Source organism: Sturnira hondurensis, unplaced genomic scaffold (genome assembly GCF_014824575.4).
Source record: "Sturnira hondurensis isolate 20B ecotype Veracruz unplaced genomic scaffold, ASM1482457v3 Scaffold0022910, whole genome shotgun sequence".
NCBI classification, from domain to species: Eukaryota; Metazoa; Chordata; class Mammalia; order Chiroptera; family Phyllostomidae; genus Sturnira; species Sturnira hondurensis.
In genome coordinates this window covers 7,074,149-7,093,541 of record NW_028095541.1, presented here as the reverse complement: position 1 = coordinate 7,093,541, position 19,393 = coordinate 7,074,149, and the positions used below count along the sequence as shown (strand labels likewise).

The 19,393-nt window shown below is 40.7% G+C and overlaps 1 protein-coding gene across 3 annotated transcripts in view; it reads right to left on the bottom strand.

Annotated features, from left to right (window-relative positions):
* The window catches only part of BRCA2 (BRCA2 DNA repair associated), a 100,744-nt gene that overhangs the window by 16,580 nt on the left and 64,771 nt on the right, over nucleotides 1–19,393 (bottom strand). For 2 of the 3 annotated variants that reach the window (XM_037037170.1, XM_037037169.1), the window contains exons 21-24: nucleotides 13,986–14,107; nucleotides 11,382–11,580; nucleotides 9,615–9,778; nucleotides 9,389–9,527 (exon numbers count right to left, since the gene is read on the bottom strand). In XM_037037170.1, coding sequence (XP_036893065.1) covers nucleotides 9,389–9,527; nucleotides 9,615–9,778; nucleotides 11,382–11,580; nucleotides 13,986–14,107 — 624 coding nt within the window. The remainder of the gene's footprint in view (nucleotides 1–9,388; nucleotides 9,528–9,614; nucleotides 9,779–11,381; nucleotides 11,581–13,985; nucleotides 14,108–19,393) is intronic. The other variant, XM_037037171.1, reaches the window with a different exon arrangement.

Sequence of the window (19,393 nt, the reverse complement as noted above, 5' to 3'; positions counted from 1 at the left end):
TAAATTGCTTTGGGTAGTATGGACATTTTGATGATGTTAATTCTTCCAATCCATGAACACGGTATATGTTTCCATTTATTTGTGTCTTCCTTGATTTCTTTCTTCAGTGTTGTGTAGTTTTCTGCATACAGGTCTTTTACCTCCTTGGTTAGGTTTATTCCCAGATATTTTATTTTTCTTTTTGCTATATCGAATGGTATTTTTTTTCCTGATTTCTGCTTCTGCTGCTTCATTGTTGGTATACAGAAATGCCTTTGATTTCTGGCTATTGATTTTGTATCCTGCTGTTATGCCAAATTCACTTATTAGTTCCAGCAGTTTTTTGGTAGAGGCTATAGGGTTTTCCATGTACACTATCATGTCATCTGCAAACAATGCCTCCTTCATTATTTTTTGAAAATAAGTTTTCTGTTTCTTGCTTTCTCTTCTTCTTCTGGCATTCCTATGATTCTGACGTTGGAAAGTTCAAAGTTGTCCCAGAGGTTCCTAAGCCTCCCTTCACTTTTTTGACTTTTTGTTTCTTCATTCTGTTCTGGTTGAATGTTTATTTCTTCCTTCTGGTCCAAACTGTTGCTTTGAGTCCTAGTTTCCTTCCTGTCACTGTCGGTTCCCTATATATTTTACTTTATTTCACTCTGCACTGTCTTCACTTTTCCCTCTATTTTGTGCTCATACTCAACCATTTCTGTGAGTATCCTGATTACTAGTGCTCTGAACTCTGCATTTGATAGCTGGCTATCTCTTTGTTGCTTAGTTGTATTTTTTCTGGAGCTTTGATCTGTTCTTTCATTTGGGGCATAATTTTGTGTGTGTGTCTCAGTGTGTCTGTTATGTAGTAAGGGGTGGAGTGTTAACATATATGCCAATGTGGGGCAACCCAGTTGCTGAGTTGTGGCACTGTATGTGGAAAGGGGGTCTGAAAAAAAACAATGCCACTTGTTTGGCTCTCTGTCAGCTTTCTGTCACTTCCCCCGCTACCCACAAGCAAATTGGGCCCTTCTGGTTCTGATTCCCAGGTGGCTGATTTGTATACGTTCTAGGACCCTGTGGGTCTCTCCATTGAACTCCACTGTGAGGGTGGGAGTTCCTCCCATCACTGCAATCCCCACAGGCTTTTTCAGTGAGAGGTTTTGAGGCTTTATGTCCCCATGCTGGAACCCCAGGTTACATGGTATATCTCACTCCCTAGTTGTTCCTCTCAGTTTATCCATATACAAACATGGGACCATCCAGTTCTCTAGCTGTCGCCTCGTCACAAGTCCACTCCACTGTGGCTGCCTGTCTCTGCCCCTCCCTACCAGTATGGGTGAATTTCTTCTTTAACTCCTTGGTTGTTGGACTTCCATACAGTTTTATTTCCTGGCAGTTTTGGTTGTTTTTTGTTTTTAAATTTGTTGTTGTCCTTCTTTTGGTTGTGCGAGGAGGTATAGTGTATCTACCTATGCCTCCATCTTCGCCAGAAGTAGAAATCCTTTTTCTCTGGGCTTCTACAGAGCTCATTCTCAGGATCCCTCCCGCCTTGCTGGCCACTCCCGTCTCTCTAACTAGCTCCTTTCTCTGTCCTCTTCTTCCAGGCATCAGAGTGATGAGTCACTTCTCTACCTTCTCTCACACCCAGTGACCTTTGCCAGTGTCACAGCTTAAATGCCACCTAGATGTTGACTTCCTAGTTTTTACCGTCAGCCAAGACACTTTCCCTGATCGGATTCCTGATTTAACTATCCAGTAGAACTCTCTACTTAGATTAAATACCTAAAACTTAACTGTCCAAATTGAGCTCCTACCCTTCCCCACAGAGCTGTTTTTCCTTGCAATCTTCCCATCCCAGAGAATGGCAACTCTAGTTTTTCCAGGTTCTTAGACCAATAACCTTGGCACTGACTCCTCTCTTCAACCCATACTATCCCCCTACCTTTTAAATACAATCAGACGTGACTACTTCTGACCACTCCCATTTCTTTTGTGTGGTCCAAACTGTAATCACAATTTGCATAAATCTTCACTAGCCTGAAGCTGGTTCCTGTTTGTACCTTTCATTTGTTCCGTCTAGTCTACTCTCAGTAGAGCAGACTGAGTGATCCCCTGAAAACATGGTCAGGTGGTATCACTCCTCCCATCACCTTTATTTTTTTTAATATATTTTATTGATTATGCCATTACAGTTGTCCCAGTTCTCCCCGCTTCATCCCCTCTACCGTGCACACCTCCTCCCCCCAAATTCTCCCCTTTAGTTTATGTCCATGTGTCACAAATTCTTCAGATTCTGTATTTCCCATACTATTCTTGCCCTCCCCACTATTTTCTATCTACCATCTATGCTACTTATTCTCTGTACCTTCTCCACCCTTCTCCTCCTCCCACTCCCGTTGCGAACCCTCCATGTGATCTCCATTTCTATGGTTCCACTCCTGATCTAGCTGTCCTTTTAGTTTGTTCTTGTTTTAGGTGTGGCTGTTAATAACTGTGAGTTTGCTGTCCTTTCACTGTTTATATTTTTTATCTTCTTTTTCTTAGATAAGTCCCTTTAACATTTCATGTAATAAGGGCTTGGTGATGATGAACTCCTTGAACCTGACCTTATCTGAGAAGTGCTTTACCTGCCATTCCATTCTAAATGAAAGCTTTCCTGTATAGAACAATCTTGGGTGTAGGTCCTTGCCATTCATGACTTGGAGTACTTTTTTCCAGCCCCTTCTTGCCTGTAAGGTCTCTTTTGAGAAATCAGCTGACAGTCTGATGGGTACTCCTTTGTAGGTGACTGCCCCCTTATCTCTTGCTGCTTCTAGGATTCTCTCCTTCATTTTAATCTTGGCTGATATAATTCTGATGTGCCTTGGTGTGTTCCTTCTTGGGTCCAACTTCTTTGGGACTTTCTGAGCTTCCTGGATTTCCTGGAAGTACATTTCCTTTGCCAGACTGGGGAAGTTCTCCTTTATTATTTGTTCAAATAAGTTTTCTACTTGTGGCTGTTCCTTTTCTCCTTCTGGTACCCCTATAATTCGGATGTTGGGACGTTTAAAGATGTCCTGGAGGTTCCTAAGCCTCTCCTCGTTTTTTTGAATTCTTGTTTCTTCCTTCTTTTCTGTTTGGCCATTTTTTTCTTCCTTCTGGTCCACTCCCTTGAGTCCCAGTTTCCTTTCCATCACTATTGGTTTCCTGTGCATTTCCTTTCATTTCACTTAGTTTAGCCTTCATTTGTTCCTCTAATTTGTGAGTCAAATCAACCAGTTCTGTGAGCATCCTGATCACCAGTGTTTTGAACTGTGCATCTGATAGGCTGCCTATCTCTTGGTCACTTAGATGTATTGGCTCTGGGGCTTGGAGCTGTTCTTCTTGAGCCATAATGTTTTGGTCTGTTTGTGCCTGTTATGTATGAGGGGCAGGGCCTTAGCTGTTCACGAGGGTGGGGCAGCCCAGGTCACTGGGTTGTGATGCTGTATGTGGGGGCGGGGTCAGAGAGGGGCAATAGCATTTGCTCTGCTCTCTAAGATTTTGGTCTCCTCTGCTGCTTCCTGCAAGTAAATTAGGCCGTTCTGGTGCCAGCTCCCAGGTGTGTGGGCCTGTGCACCCTCCAGGACCCTGTGGGTCTCTCCAACAAACTCTGTGAGCCTGGGTGCTTCATCTAGTACCTCAACCCCAAAAGTTTTTCCAATTGGTGCTTTTAGGCTTTAATTCCCATCACTAGGGTCCTGGTTTGCGCTGTCTGTCTCACTGCTCGCTCCTCTGCCTGGGTTACCTGTATGTGAACGTGTGAGTGTGGTCAGCCAGCCACCCTGTGCCCTCACTGGGTCCACCCATTGCCACCCCACACCTGGGATCCACCAACCACCGTCTGCGTGCCTGGGTCTGTCTGGCCACCTTTTCCTGTGTACCCTGCTCTGCCAGCCGCTGGCTCCGCCCCTCTTACTGGTTTGGCTGAATGGTTCATTGTTGTCGGTCTTCTGTACAGTTCAATTTTCTGTGTTTTGGTTGCATTTTTGTTACTAAAACTTTGTTGTCTTTAAACTTGGTTGTGTGAGGAGGCACAGTGTTTCCACCTACTCCTCCATCTTGGCTGGAAGTCCTCCCATCACCTTTAGAACTTGAGTTGAATTCCATACAAGGCCCACGATGTGGTCTGGTCCTTTCATGCCTCTACCCTGGCTGTGATTATTCATTCCCTGGCCTCTGCCCATGCTTCAAGGCACCAGAGAGGATCCTGCTGTGTCATGATCATTTCTTCTGCCTGGACCTCTTCTCCAGATGTCCACATGCCTCCCTCTCTCTGTTTCTTCAAGTCTCACTCAAAGGTCAACTCTGCAGTGAGGTCTTTCTTCCCCTCCCTATCTAAAGTTTTATTTCTCTTGCCTACTCCCTGATACTACCTGTCATTCCCTACCTCATTTTTCTCTTAGCAGTTACTAAGAAAAGTATAAATGTATTTATTTCTTTATAATCTCTCCCTCCCTCCTATAACATAAGCTCCATAAGGGCAGGGATTTTTGCCCGTCTCATTCATTGCTACTCAGTCAGCATTTACAAAAGAATGTGTGGAAGGTGTGGGAAAAGTCACCAAGTCTGATTAAGATGAAATAAAATGCTATGTAAATAATGTAGCATTTTACCATGCTAGAATGAAAGAAAACTCACAAAGCACTGAAACACAGCTTACCAAAGAAAACTCATTAAAAAAAGGAGAAAAGAACACAGCAAAAAGCACAACCCATAAGAAAACAAAATTGAAAAGAAAAAAAAAAAGAAACAGTTTCTAAATTCTTCAAAGCTGATTCATGCTATTAAACTTAATAGGAACATGTACTTGAGAAAATAAAAGCTTGAACATGGGATAAGAAGCCCTGTAAGACACAGAGACTGCAGGACCAAAGAAGTAAATTGAGGACACCATATATGATCACAATGGCTCAGATATATGTATTAGAAATAGCAAGAAATAAAACATATTGCAGAAAATAAAATTATGAACATAAAGGCTAGATATAATAATGGTGAATGAAAATGAAAAAGACAAAAACAATAAAATAATCAGAGAATAGGTAAAAACAAAAACAAAAATAATGCAACATAAGACTAACTGGTATCCTTGGAATTGAAATCCCAATAAATGGACGGCAGACATGTTCAAAGAAATTACAGAATACCCATGAAATAAAGAAAGCACCAAGTATGCAGACCAAAACAGTACCCTGTGTCCCAGAAGAACTGTGTACAGAATGCTTTCACTAAGACACAGTTTAGTCAAGCTTTTGGAGTACAAAAGAAAATATTCTTTTCTTCAGATATCTACACTGAAAAAGAAAATGACTAAATGGGAGGAAAATTATGCTAGTTTCACATTGTTCAATTCCAAAGGAGTAATTTGCAAAGTTCTGAGGGAAGGAAAGAAAGCATGATCTCACACTATTATGCCTAGGTAAGGTATAGTTTTGAAATTAAGGTAATAGGTACGCATGAAAAAAATATGAGGAACTTGTGAAATACAGTGCATACAAGGCCTTTTCGAAAAGGAGATGGACTCTAAATCTTAGCCAAAGAGTAGGGGAAGGGAGAAACATGACAGGGAAGTTTGTAAGTAAGGAATCCCGCAAATATTTAAGACCTAACCCTGCACCAGGCACGGTGTTAGGAGCTGAGGATACAGAAGTATCAAAGTCTCTGTCCTCGAATAGCTAATATTCTGGAAGAAGGAGACAAAAAAACATAAACATATTGTCAGGTGCTGCTCAGTGCTACGGAGAATTTAAAGTTAGGTTGGGGAAGGAAGAGAGTACTGTTCTTTTACAAATGGTCATCAGGGGAAGGCCATTTAGAAGGCTGCATTTCACCAGTGATTGAGAGAGCAAAAGGAGCCAGCCATGTGGCTGTTGGGGAGAAGCTTCTGGGAGGAACAACAGTGAGTATAAAGGCTCTGTGATGAAAGCGAGCTCAGTGGGCCCAAGAAGAGCAAGGAAGACATCAACACAGGTGAAGTGGAGTGAAGAACAAACTGCTAGGGGAGAACACTGGGATGCCAGGCACAAAACCATCAATAAATAGAAGTCTTTGTGCATTAACTCAGACCTCAGCTGGTTTTGACACTGCCTACTACTCAGGGAGACAAGAGTTGGACTTTATAGATAGAATATATGGAAAGAGATAAGGAAAAAGGAGTGTGCAATGTCATATTTAAGGAATAAAATATAGATGTACTTGGCTGAGATGTTGAGAGTAATAAAAACTGAAGCTGGCACGGCAAAGGTTATTTCTTTTCTTTAAAAAAACTCACATTTCTATTTACTTATTTTTGGAGAGTGGGGAAGGGAGGGAGAAAGAGAAACAGAGGAACACTGACATGTGAGAGATACTTCGATCAGTTGCGTCTCACATGCCCCCAACGGGGGACCTGGCCCACAACCTAGGCATGTGCCCTGACTGGGAACTGAACCAGCAACCTTTCGGTTTGAAGTCCAGAATTCCATCTACTGAGCCACACAAATCATGGCTATTTCTTTGTTATTTGAAATTATTTATTCCTTAAAAAATTAAAAATAGAACTACTGTTATGACCCACCATTTCCATTTCTGGGTATATGTCTAAAGGAAACAAAATCAGCATGTTTAACGGATATCTGCCCTCACTTGTTCACTATAGCATTATTCATAGCAGCCAAGACAGGGAACAACCTAAGCGTCTGTGAATAGGGGAATAGTTAAAAAAATGTGGTATATATAAGGGAATACTATTCACCCATAGAAAAGGAAGTTCTGCCATTTGCAACAATGCAGATGGACCTTAAGGGCATTATGCCAAGTGAAATAAGTCAGACAGAGAAAGACCAGTATTGGATGATCTCACTTATATGTGGAATCTCAAAAACAAACAAACAAACAAACAAACAAACCAGAATCAGAAACAAAAACTCAGAGGAAAAGTGATCAGACTTCCTGCATAGGAGAGAAATTTGCTTCCCGGGCCTCTTTGCTATACAAATATTCTTTAAAAGATACTCTGAGACGATGGCTACTACCACATAGAAACATCATAAGAACTGCTCTCCTACATGAAGAACTGATGGGACAAACAGAAAACAGCCAGCAGGGTAGAAAATTTTAATCCACCAATACCAATAATCACATTAAAGATGCTTAGATAAAACCAGTTAAGAGATACAGATCATCAGATTGGGTAAGGCAAGACCTAACATGCTGTCTACCAAAAACAAATTTTGAATATAAAAATATTGATAAGTTAAAAATAAAGGAATGAAAAATACTATACCATGCAAACCAACACCAATGATAAAAAATATTGGAGTAGGACTTCTGCCAAGATGGAGGCATAGGTGGAAACACTGTGCCTTCTCCCACAACCAAGTTTGAATACAACAAAGGTTTGGAGAAACAAAGGCACAACCAAAGATCAGAAAACTGAATTATACAGAAGTCCGACAACTACAAACCGTTCAACAGGACGGTAAGAGAGGCGGGACCAGCAGCGGAGCTGGGTCAGGCAGGACAGATCCCCTGACCTAGGTGCGCAGGCAGCCCGGAACCAGTCGGGGTGCGGGGCAGACTGACCGCGGTTGCACATTCACGCACAGTGAGATGGACCGCGCAGGCCCCAGGGGGCGAACCCAGTGGTGGAGGGCTGACGGTGGTAGCACACTCTCATGCAGTGGAACGAAACGCCTGAGCCTGGTGACAGTGGTGGCTGCGGCGTCGGTGGGGGTCGCGGCAGGAGACAGCAGATGGGACGCCATTGCTCCTCTTTGACCCTGCCCCCACATACAGCATTACAACCCAGCGACTGAGTTGCCCTGCTCAGGTGAAGACCTAGGGTTCCAATCCTGCTACGTAACAGGCACAAACAGCCCAAAAGATGGCGCAAGAAGAACTCAAAGTCCCAGAGCCAATAACTCTAAGCAACCGAGAAATTGCCAGCCTCTCAGAAGCACAATTCAAGACACTATTAAACCAATAGCGATGGAAAAGAAACTGGGACTCAAATCAATGGAATGGACCAGAAGGAAGAACGAAACATCCGACCAGAAAGGAATGAAGAAATGAGAATTCAAAACAATGAGGAGAGGCTTAGGAACCTCAAGGACATCTTTAAACGTTCCAATATCCGGATTATAGGGGTACCAGAAGGAGGAAAGAAACAGCCACGAGTGGAAAACTTATTTGAACAAATAATAAAGGAGAACTTCCCCAATCTGGCAAAGGAAACGGACTTCCAGGAAATCCAGGAAGCTCAGAGAGTCCCAAAGAAGTTGGACCCAAGAAGGAACACACCAAGGCACATCATCATTACATTAGCCAAGATTAAAATGAAGGAGAGAATCCTAGAAGCATCAAGGGATAAGGGGACAGTCACCTACAAAGGAGTACCCATCAGACTGTCAGCTGATTTCTCAAAAGAGACCTTACAGGGAAGAAGGGGCTGGAAAGAAGTATTCCAAGTCATGAAATCCAAAGACTTACAGCCAAGATTGCTTTATCCAGCAAAACTTTAATTTAGAATAGAAGGACAGATAAAGTGCTTCTCAGATAAGGGCAAGTTCAAGGAGTTCATCATCACCAAGCCCTTATTATATGAAATGCTAAAGGGACTTATCTAAGAAAAAGAAGATGAAAAATATGAACAGTGAAAGGACAGCAAACACACAGTTATTAACAACCACACCTAAAACAAAAGCAAACCAAGAGGACAGCTAGATCAGGAGTGGAACCATAGAAATGAAGAACACATGGAGGGTTAGCAACAGTGGGGTGGAAGGAGGAGAGGGGGGGAGAAGGCACAGAAAATAGCATAGATGGTAGGTAGAAAATAGATAGGGGGGAGGGCGAGAATGGTGGGGGAAATATAGAATCTAAAGAACTTGAGACACGTGGTTATAAACTAAGGGGGGGAGAATGGTGGGGGAGGGAGTGTGCGGGTGGAGGGGAATGAAGGGGGGAATAGAACAACTGTAATGGTATAATCAATAAAATATATTAAAAAATATTGGAGTAGCTATATTTTAAAAAGTAGGCTTTAGAACAATGAATAGATATCATTAGGGATAATGAGAGATACTGCAAAGAGAAAAATAACCCCCAAATCAAAGCTGGAGACAGAGGCTTAAATGTACAGTTAACTGCACAGGAAAATTATAATTATCTAATAGTAATCACTAAACCCTGTATAAAATTTTCTAGCAATTTCTTTAAAACTAAGTAGTCAGAATGGGATGTAAGTCCTTCCCTTGTAACACTGTACAACTGATCTACATTAAGAATTGAGGTTAAAACAGGCCTATTTTCAAATCACTAGTTACCAAATTTGCTGATTCGTAGTTCCAATGAATCCTAAGACAAATTTTAAAAGACAGTGTTTTTAAAAGCTACAACTAAATATGCTGCACATTACCTTTTTTTTTCACAACAGAAACTACCAATCCTATTAGATCCACCTCAGAACAGTGTGGTTGGAAGCCTGGATTCCATAACTGTTTGAAGGGAATGGGCTCCCTGGGCTGATAAACTTGGAACAGTATTTCATCAGAAGCCTACAAGGAAAAAAAATTAGCATGTGTAGATTCTATAAACTCATATGCATTTATCAAAATTAAAAAATTACAATGAGAAGAACATACTGGTATTTGTTGAAACTGAGTGTTTTTGGTTGCTGTTAACTGTATGGTAGCTCTTCCAGATTTATTTTTAGATCTTGATGTTGCAAGATGATAGATTCTGTATCTCTTTCCCTCTGCCAGCAGAGAACATAAATCTGATGATGGTCTCCAGATACTTAAGATGACTATTCAGATAAAGCGGAAAAAGACAATGGAAGAACTTGTAATTATTAAAATTCCTGTCTAAAAATGAATACTTAAGACAACAAAATCAGAGTCAAGCATGAGAAGAATGCAATGCACTGTCACTGGTCTGACAAGGGAGAAGGCCATATAAACAGAATGCAGGAGGCTTCTAGAAGCACATGCTGCACAAGAAATAGGGATCTCAGATTTATAACCACAGCAAATACATTCTGTCAGGAACTACAGTGAGCTTGGAAGAGGACCCTGCGCATGAGATAAAAATGCAGCCAACTGACACCTGGATTTCAGCCTCACAAGACACTAAAGCAGAGAACCCAACTAGTTCCTTCCAGACTTCTGAACTGAGAGATAACAGAACAAATTTTACCCCAGGGCAGGAAAAGCCAGTGATCCGAGCAGGTGAATGGGAAATGGGGTGGGGGAGGCAGCTAAAAGCCCTTCTCTGTCGTTGATCCCAAATACATTTGGTCTCTTCCCAATGGACTAACCAGGAGAACATTTTATTTAGAATTGCTAGTCCTTAGTTTTCATTAAACACTAAAGCGACTGTCACGAAAAATTTGGTAACCTCACCCCGGGAAGTCTCCTTTTTGGTTCCAAGGTTAGCCTGAAAGAGGAATCTGGGCCAGATTCTAGCATCTGTGGAGACCTGGAAGACCCAGGCTCCTCTGAGGGCACAGGTGAGACCCATGGCGCTCCCTTTGTCCTAATGGACTCTGCTCCAACCCAGGGGCTGCCTTAGGATGGGACCTGGTGGAAAAGGACCTGGTGGACCTGGTAGGCTCTTCTCCTCTACTTGGTAGAAAAATTTGGTCATGAGTTCTAAAGGACTGCAGGGCTACTAAAAATGTTCATCTCCAAGTGCTAAGAAGTATCTCTTTGATTTTGATATTTTGGAACTTTCAGCAGTCACAAAGGACTGAAAACCATGGCTGTCTTTTGGGGGCCACACTGCAGGACATGAAAACAGAGGTGTGAGGCTGGGAAAAACAGCCAAGAAGAGACAGAGGCAGGAAAGAGCCAAGAATGACAAAAAAGAAGGGCAAAGCTAGGGAATGGAAGGGAGAAGAGCTGGTTGACCATGCAGTGGTTTCAGTCGGTGGGCCTGGGGACCACAGCTCCTTTGAGAGCTCCCCACCCTTCACCAGTTAGCTCCAGAACCTGGTTCTACCAGAAATCACAAAGCTGCCGGTTCAGCATTTGTTTCTGCCAACTTTCCTTCCCAGATTCTCAGGGAGGGATGAAGTATGTTATGTTGGTTTCCAAGTGAGTGGAAGCCAAGTTTGGAGCCTTGTTGGCATCCTTGGAGATCACTGTCAGGTAGAGAAACTCATAAAAGCTTTGGATCATATGTAACCCTGTTAAAAATTTATACTAAATGAAAAATAATTTTTCTACCTAAAAAATAAATAACACTGACAACAACAAAGATCTAAAGATTCTATCATCATTTTGCGGGCAATGGTAGACTTTGCTCCTCTGATATGCACTAACTTTACACTTCATCTAGCATTTGAAATCATTTTACTAATATAATACTTTAACTTAAAATCTATAAAAACAAAAAATTTACATACTGACCTGAATCTTTTTCTTTTTTCTCATGGCTTATGATACGCAACTTCCACACAGCTGTAACATCCCTTGATAACATTTGCTCCCCTTTCTCAGCAGACTCTATAGCCTTCTGGAATTCCAACTGGATCTGTGCTTGCTTCCTGTCGTTCAACATCTGTCTATGATTATTCAAGGCTCGTAACTGTTCTTCACTAAAATAAGCCTGTGATCATTTAACATATGAAAACATTTAAGGTTGGAATAAAAAGCAAACAAAACAAAAACAATACACCTCATCTATTATAATTGAATCCCTTTAATTGGGGGTAAAACACAACAGAGTTGAGTTCATTTTAAGGGTGTGACAATACAAAAATTGAAAATAATGTACTCAGCTTATCACATAACAAATATGTTCTGGTGTCTTAAACTGTTTACTAATCTTTGTGATCAACTTTCTTGGAGCCAAAACAATCCCTGCTTATAAATGTACTCTAATAATCACATCCATCAACATCAATGACATTCTAAATGGCTAACATGTGAAAGTTCACTCTATTTGAGAAATGGATCTATGTGCGGGAAATTTGTTAATTCACTTGATCTGTACAATAACCCTATGAGGTAGGTACTCTTATTGTTTCCATGTTGTAGATGATGAAACTGAGGTGAAAGGGAATAAATAACTGCAGAGGCACATAGGTACAGTTAACTCAAGAACCCTCATTCTTAGCCCCCGTAGTGTAATTTCATGAACTCTCTGAAAGAAGTGATACAATTTAAACAGACATGTGCTAGCCCCGGCCTGGCTGCTCAGTCAGTTAGAGCATCATCCTGATACGCCAAGGTTGTAGCTTTGATCTCTGATCAGGGCACAATGAGAATCAACTAATAAATGCATAAGTAAGTAGAACACAAATCAGTTTCTCTCTCTAAAATAACAACAAAAAACAAAAAAACCCAAACCAGACACATGCTATAGCACTTCTTGTTATCTCCACACTTCTCTCTCAATCACTACAACAAACTGCTGTCGTCTTCACTTCTTTGGAATTTCAACCAGTGTAACAAGAATGAATGAATGAACAAAAAATAAAATTAAATTAAAAAAACAGGAAATGGAATCTGACAAATAACACACTAGAATGCTGCTCCCTTACAAATGTTAACCTCATGATGTACATGGGGCAGGGAGACTTGAACGCTGTACTCTGAAAAGGGCTAAAAATGTAGACAGTGTTTAAACAAGAGTTAAAAAAGAAATCTATGATTTCCAAAGACCCACAACATTCAGCACTGTCCCTGAAAACAAATCCTTTTGACACAGTGTTTCAGAAATTGATGGTTATTTTTCCCTCTAATAATTTTAGTGATAACTTTACCTGAGTGAAATGTCAGCATCATATAAACTCAGAACCATAGAGATTGGCCCCTCTCAGACCTTCCTTTGATAGGAGGTAGACAGAAAGCCTAAGAGATAAATCACTTGTCCAGATACAAAATGGTAGGACCATGTCTAGAATTTAGCCCTCCAACTCTCATTCTGCTCATTACTTCCTCCTTATAATAAATTATATAAAGGGATACCAGACTAATAAATATTTCATTAAATTTTGTAAATGAAATTAAAACTATCTTCATGATGACTCAGAGAAAGCCCAAGTTTCAACATATGTAATAATATAAGCTATAGAAGCAAATGATGTATCAGGAAAGCAAAACAAAGCCTTAACTCACAGACTTATAGCAAATACACTCACAGGCTTTCAAACCAGACTCAAATTTCACAGAGAGAATCTGAGTTGTATCATTTTGGAATATGAGGGAATTCTATTCAGAACAGCACTGCTTAGGCTCTTGGTGGAGAATTGTTTATTTATTTTCTTGTAGTCTCATTTATTTAAAAAAACTTAAGGCTATATACAATATTTATTGTCACCAAATTAATGAGAATTATCAATAAACAAACAACAACATCCCTAAAATTTCTCACCTCCTCCCTATCTAGCAAACCAATCCAGGCATTAATTACATACCTGAGTGTCTACAAATTTAGGAGGTAGTTTACCTTAATATATACAATGATGTTCTAACAATAGAAACTAACATTTATAAGAAACTTTATTAACAGTATTCTTTTACATATATTATGTAATTTGATCCTAGAACAACTTATTTTACACCCATTTTAAAGCTATTTTATGTCCAATGTGCTTTGCTAGTAAAAGGCAGAGGCATGATTCTAAAGCCTGTGCTATTTCTAATACAGTTTAATTCTTCTGCACTTGTCTATTTAAGTCCCTTTCAGGCAAAGATCACGAAATAGTTTCTGGGTAGGATCTGAGAAAGAGCTGAGAACATGGAAACTGCTTTGAAGATACTTGTTTTATTTTGAAAGTAATAAAACATGTTTTGTATCTATTTTAAACCACATTTATTTAATATATAAAATTACTTAATGCTCCTACCTATCCTTTATTTGATACAGAATCATAACTATACCACCATGTCTAGTTCATCACTATGGATCCCAGAAATACAAACACCCCCTTTGAGAAACAGCATTTCAACATACTGCTTCCCGTGACAGCCAGAGAATGCCCATAACATGCCCTCTTCTTCTCTCACCTCAAGGGAACTGGGGTCTGGCACAGTCCTTACTGCTTCATAGAGCTCTGCACCATCCTGCAAAGCACATACTTGCTGTCTGGTTAGTGCACATGACGGCGCACATTGTTTTGTTACATTTTCTAGGGAAAACAGCATTACTCATTAGCTAATTCACAAAGTTAACAACCCCGAAAAAAAGACAACCAAGGAAAAAGCACACAAACAAAGGAAGTTAAAAAATAAGCTTTCTAGGAGAATGTGAAGCTAATGTATTCATGATTTAAAACATTGTCAAAGAGCCCTGGCTAGTGTAGCTCAGGGGATTGAGCAAGGGCCTGAGAACCAAAGTGTCACGGGTTCAATTCTCAATCAGGGCACATGCCTGGGCTGTGGGCCAGTCCTCAGTATGGGACAAGTGAGAGGCAACCACACATTGATGTTTCTCTCCCTCTCTCTCCTTCCCTTCCTCTCCCTCAAAGTATAAATCAATAAAATCTTTTAAAAACATGTCAAAGAGTTTACCTGATTTTTTTGTAAATTAAGTAAATCCACAATTCACTTATCATGAAAACAGTATGAACTAAACAGTATGTTTAAACAAATCACATCTTGAGAGTGTAATTCTTTTGCAGATTTATATAGAACATGAGGTTAAATAATACAGAAAATCATAAAGAAAAGCAGAACATAGTTTTCAGCAATAAAAAAGATAGATAGAAAAATAAATTACATGACCTGTAAGCAAAAACACTATGATTTTTACTATTAAAACTGATGTCATAGCAACTTCCGGCCAAGTTGGAGGCGTAGGTGGAAACACTGTGCCTCCTCGCACAACCAAGTTTAAAGACAACAAACTTTTAGTAGCAAAAATGCAACCAAAACACAGAAAATTGAATTGTACGGAAGTCCAACAACAACGAACCATTCAGCCAGACTGGTAAGAGGGGCGGAGCCAGCGGCTAGCGGAGTGGGGTTGCAGAGAAAAAAAGTGGCCAGACTGATCCAGGAGCGCAAGCGGCACTTGGCAGATCCCAAGAGTGGGGTGGCAATGGGCAGACACAGTGGGGGTGCAAGGCAGCTGACTGACTATGTTCACACATTCACACTCAGATAAACCAGGCGAAGGGGTGAGCAGTGAGACAGACCACACAGGCTAGGGCCCCAGTGATGGGAATTAAAGCTTAAAAGCACCAATTGGAAAAACTTTTGGGGGTCGAGGTACCGGGAGAAGTTCCCAGGCTCACAGAGAGTTTGTTGCAGAGACCCACAGAGTCCTGGAGGGTGCACGGGCCCACACACCTGGGAGCCAGCACCAGGGGGACCCACTTTGCTTTCGGGAAGCAGCAGAGGGGACCGAGATCCAAGAGAGAACAGAGCAAACACCACTGCCCCTCTCTGACCCCGCCCCCACATACAGAGTCACAGCCCAGCTACTGGATAGCCCCACCCTGGTGAACACCTAAGGCTCCGCCTCTCATATGTAACAGGCACAAACACACCAAAACATTATGGCTCAAGAAGAACAGCTCCAAGCCCCGGAGCCAATACATCTAAGTCACCAAGAGATAGCCAACCTATCAGATGCACAGTTCAAAATACTGGTGATCAGGATGCTCACAGAACTGGCTGATTATAGTCACAAATTAGAGGAACAAATGAAGGCTAAACTAAGTGAAATGAAGGGAAATGCACAGGAAACAAATAGTGATGGAAAGGAAACTGGGACTCAGATCAAGGGAGTGGACTAGAAGGAAGAAAAAAATGACCAAACAGAAGAGAAGGAAGAAACAAGAATTCAAAAAAATGAGGAGAGGCTTAGGAACCTCCAGGACATCTTTAAACGTCCCAACATCCGAATTATAGGGGTACCAGAAGGAGAAAAGGAACAGCCACAAGTAGAAAACTTATTTGAACAAATGATAAAGGAGAACTTCCCCAATCTGGCAAAGGAAACGGACTTCCAGGAAATCCAGGAAGCTCAGAGAGTGCCAAAGAAGTTGGACCCAAGAAGGAACACACCAAGGCACATCAGAATTATATCAGCCAAGATTAAAATGAAGGAGAGAATTCTAGAAGCAGCAAGAGATAAGGGGACAGTCACCTACGAAGGAGTTCTCATCAGACTGTCAGCTGATTTCTCAGAAGAGACCTTACAGGCAAGAAGGGGCTGGAAAGAAGTACTCCAAGTCATGAAAGGCAAGGACCTACATCCAGGATTGCTCTATACAGGAAAGCTTTCATTTAGAATGGAAGGGCAGATAAAGTACTTCTTAGATAAGGTCAAATTTGAGGAGTTCATCATCATCAAGCCCTTATTATATGAAATGTTAAAGGGACTTATCTAAGAAAAAGAAGATAAAAAATATGAACAGTGAAAGGACAGCAAACTCACAGTTATTAACAACCACACCTAAAACAAAAGCAAACCAAGAGGACAGCTAGATCAGGAGCAGAGCCACAGAAATGGAGATCACGTGGAGGGTTAGCAACAGGGGAGTGGGAGGAGAAGGGTGGAGAAGGTACAGAGAATAAGTAGCATAGACAGTAAGTAGAAAGTAGACAGGGGGCAGGGCAAGAATAGTACGGGAAATATAGAATCTAAAGAACTTGTGACACATGGACACAAACTAAAAGGGGGGGAATGGTGGGAGAGGGGGTGTGAAGGGGAATGAAGGGGGAAAAATGGGACAACTGTAATGGCATAATCAATTAAATATATTAAAAAAAAAAAGAAAATTGATGCCATAGGAAAAACAAGTTCTAGCTCGAAGTAAAACAACATAAAACTAAACAACTGCAATAACAAAAACTGCAAAATTACATAATGAAGAAAAAGACACAGAAGAAAGAGAATGACAATGGTTCATGGGAAAATAATTTTTTGAGTGCTTTTTTTCTTCTTTTTAATGTATTTGACATATGACATTGTGTAAATTTAAGGTGTACAACATGTTACTTTGATACATTTATACACGCAATATTATTGTTTTTGTTATATATTTATGTATGCAATATAATTGTTCTTTCTATGAATATCACATTGCATAACTGTAGTACAATATAGTTCTTTATATTCAGTATACTGAGCATTAGATCTCTGGCTTATTTATTACTTGTTGCAAGTTTGTACTTAAATACCATTGGTATTACCCATCACCCCATCCCCTGGTAACCACTATTATATTGTCTATTTTTTATGAGTTTGTCTTTTTTATACTTTACATGTAAGTGGTATACAGAACTTATCTAGAGGAAAATAATTTCATGGCTCTTTCCCACACTGCTGTTCTTTCTCTAATACTGCAAAAGGTACTATAAATGCTTTAGTACTGAAGCTTAAGAGGGGGTTTACTAAAGACTTCTGAATAGTGCTATGGGTATGTCATGTATTATTGCCTAAGACAATTATAAGTATCTAAAAGCTCAGTGTATTGAATTAAGTTATAATAATTTGGGGTCAGTTCATTGATTATTTGTCTGTTCATGTAATAATATTTTTTAAAAGCCCAAGTGTCCATCGGTAGATGAATAGATAAAAAAGGTGTGGTACATTTACATAATGAAATACTATGAGGATGTAAAAAAGAAGAAACTCTTACCCTTTGCCATAGCATGGATGGACCTGTAGAGTAATATGCTCAGTGAAAGGCAAATACCATATGACCTCACTTATATGTGGAATCTAATGAACAAAATAGACTGATGAACAAAATAGAATTAGAGGCATGGACACATGGAACAGACTAACATCTCAGAGGGGAGGTGGGTAGTGAAGACTGGATAGAAGGTGAAGAGATAAGCCAAAGAATATACATGTATAGCTCATAGACACAGAAAAACAGTGTGGTGAAGGTCAGGGGAGGAGGGCACAAGCTGAGTGGAGGAAAACAAAGAGAGGAAAAGTGGAGAACATCTGTAATAGGGTCAACAATTTTTTAAAAGCAAAAATAAAAAAAGAGAGAATATAAAATATTGATTTAGGACTTTTGGCCAAGATGGAGGTGTAGGTAGACTTTGCCTCCTTGTGCAACAACCAAAAGAAGAACAACAAATTTAAAAACAAAAAATAATCCGAACTGTCAGAAAAATCAAACTGTATGGAAGCCCTATCCTCAAAGAGTTAAAGAAGGAACATTCATCCAGACTGGTAGGAGGGGCAAAGACAGGCAGCCGGGGTGGAGAGGATGTGCAGCAGAGTGGAGACTGGAGGACCAGGTGGGTGAGGCAGTGGCTGGCAGACAGGGTGGTCCCACATTTGCATGCAGGTAAACTGGGAGGAACTAAGAAGCAAGAAAGACTGTGGAACCCAGGGTTCCAGTGTGGGTAAAGAAAGCCTCAAAACCTCTGACTGTAAAAACCTCTGGGGGTTGCAGTGGCGGGAGAAACACTCAGCCTCAGAGGTGTTCATTAGAGGGGCCGGCAGGATCCTAAAAAATACACAAGCCCACCCACCCAGGAAACAGCACCAGAGAAGAGCTTAATTGGCTTGTAGGTCGTAGGGGAAATGACTGAAAGCTGGCTGAGCTGAGCAAGGGCCATTGTTCCCTCTTGGACCCCTCCCCCCACATATAGCACCATAATGCAGCCAAGTGGATTGCCCCACCCTGGTGAATACCTAAGGTTCTCCCCTTACTATCTAACAGGCACGCCAAGACAAAAAATCACGGCCCAAATGAAAGAACCGATCAAAGATCCAAAAAGAAGAACTAAGTAATGAAGAGATAGCCGAACTATCAGATGCAGAGTTCGAAACACTGGTAATCAGGATGCTCACAGAAATGGTTGAGTATGGTTGCAAAATAGATGAAAAAGTGAAGGTGATGCAAGGTGAAATAAAGAAAAATGTACAGAGAACCAATAGTGGTGGAAGGAAACTGGGACTCAAATCAATGATTTGGAGAAGCAAGAAATAAACATTCAACCAGAATAGAATGAAGGAACAAGAATTTAAAAATATGAGGCATAGCTTAGGAACCTCTGGAACACCTTTAAACATCCATACATCCAAATCACAGAGGTGCCAGAAGAAGCAGAAGAGCAAAAAATTGAAAACTGTTTGAAAAAATAATAAAGGAGAACTTCTCCAATATGGCAAAGGAACTAGACTTCCAGGAAGTCCAGGAAGTTCAGAGAGTCCCAAAGAAGTTGGACCCAAGGAGGAACACACCAAGCACATCATAATTAAGTTACCCAAGTTTAAAGATAAAGAGAGAATCTTAACAGCAGCAAGAGAAAAGGAGACAGGTACCTACAAAGGAGTTCCCACAAGACTATCACCTGACTTCTCAAAAGAAATCTTACAGTCAAGAAGGGGTGGGAAATTATTCCAAGTCATGAGAGGCAAGTACCTACTTCCAAGATTACTCTATCCAGCAAAGCTATTATTTTGAATGGGAGGGCAAATAAAATCCTTCCCAAATAAG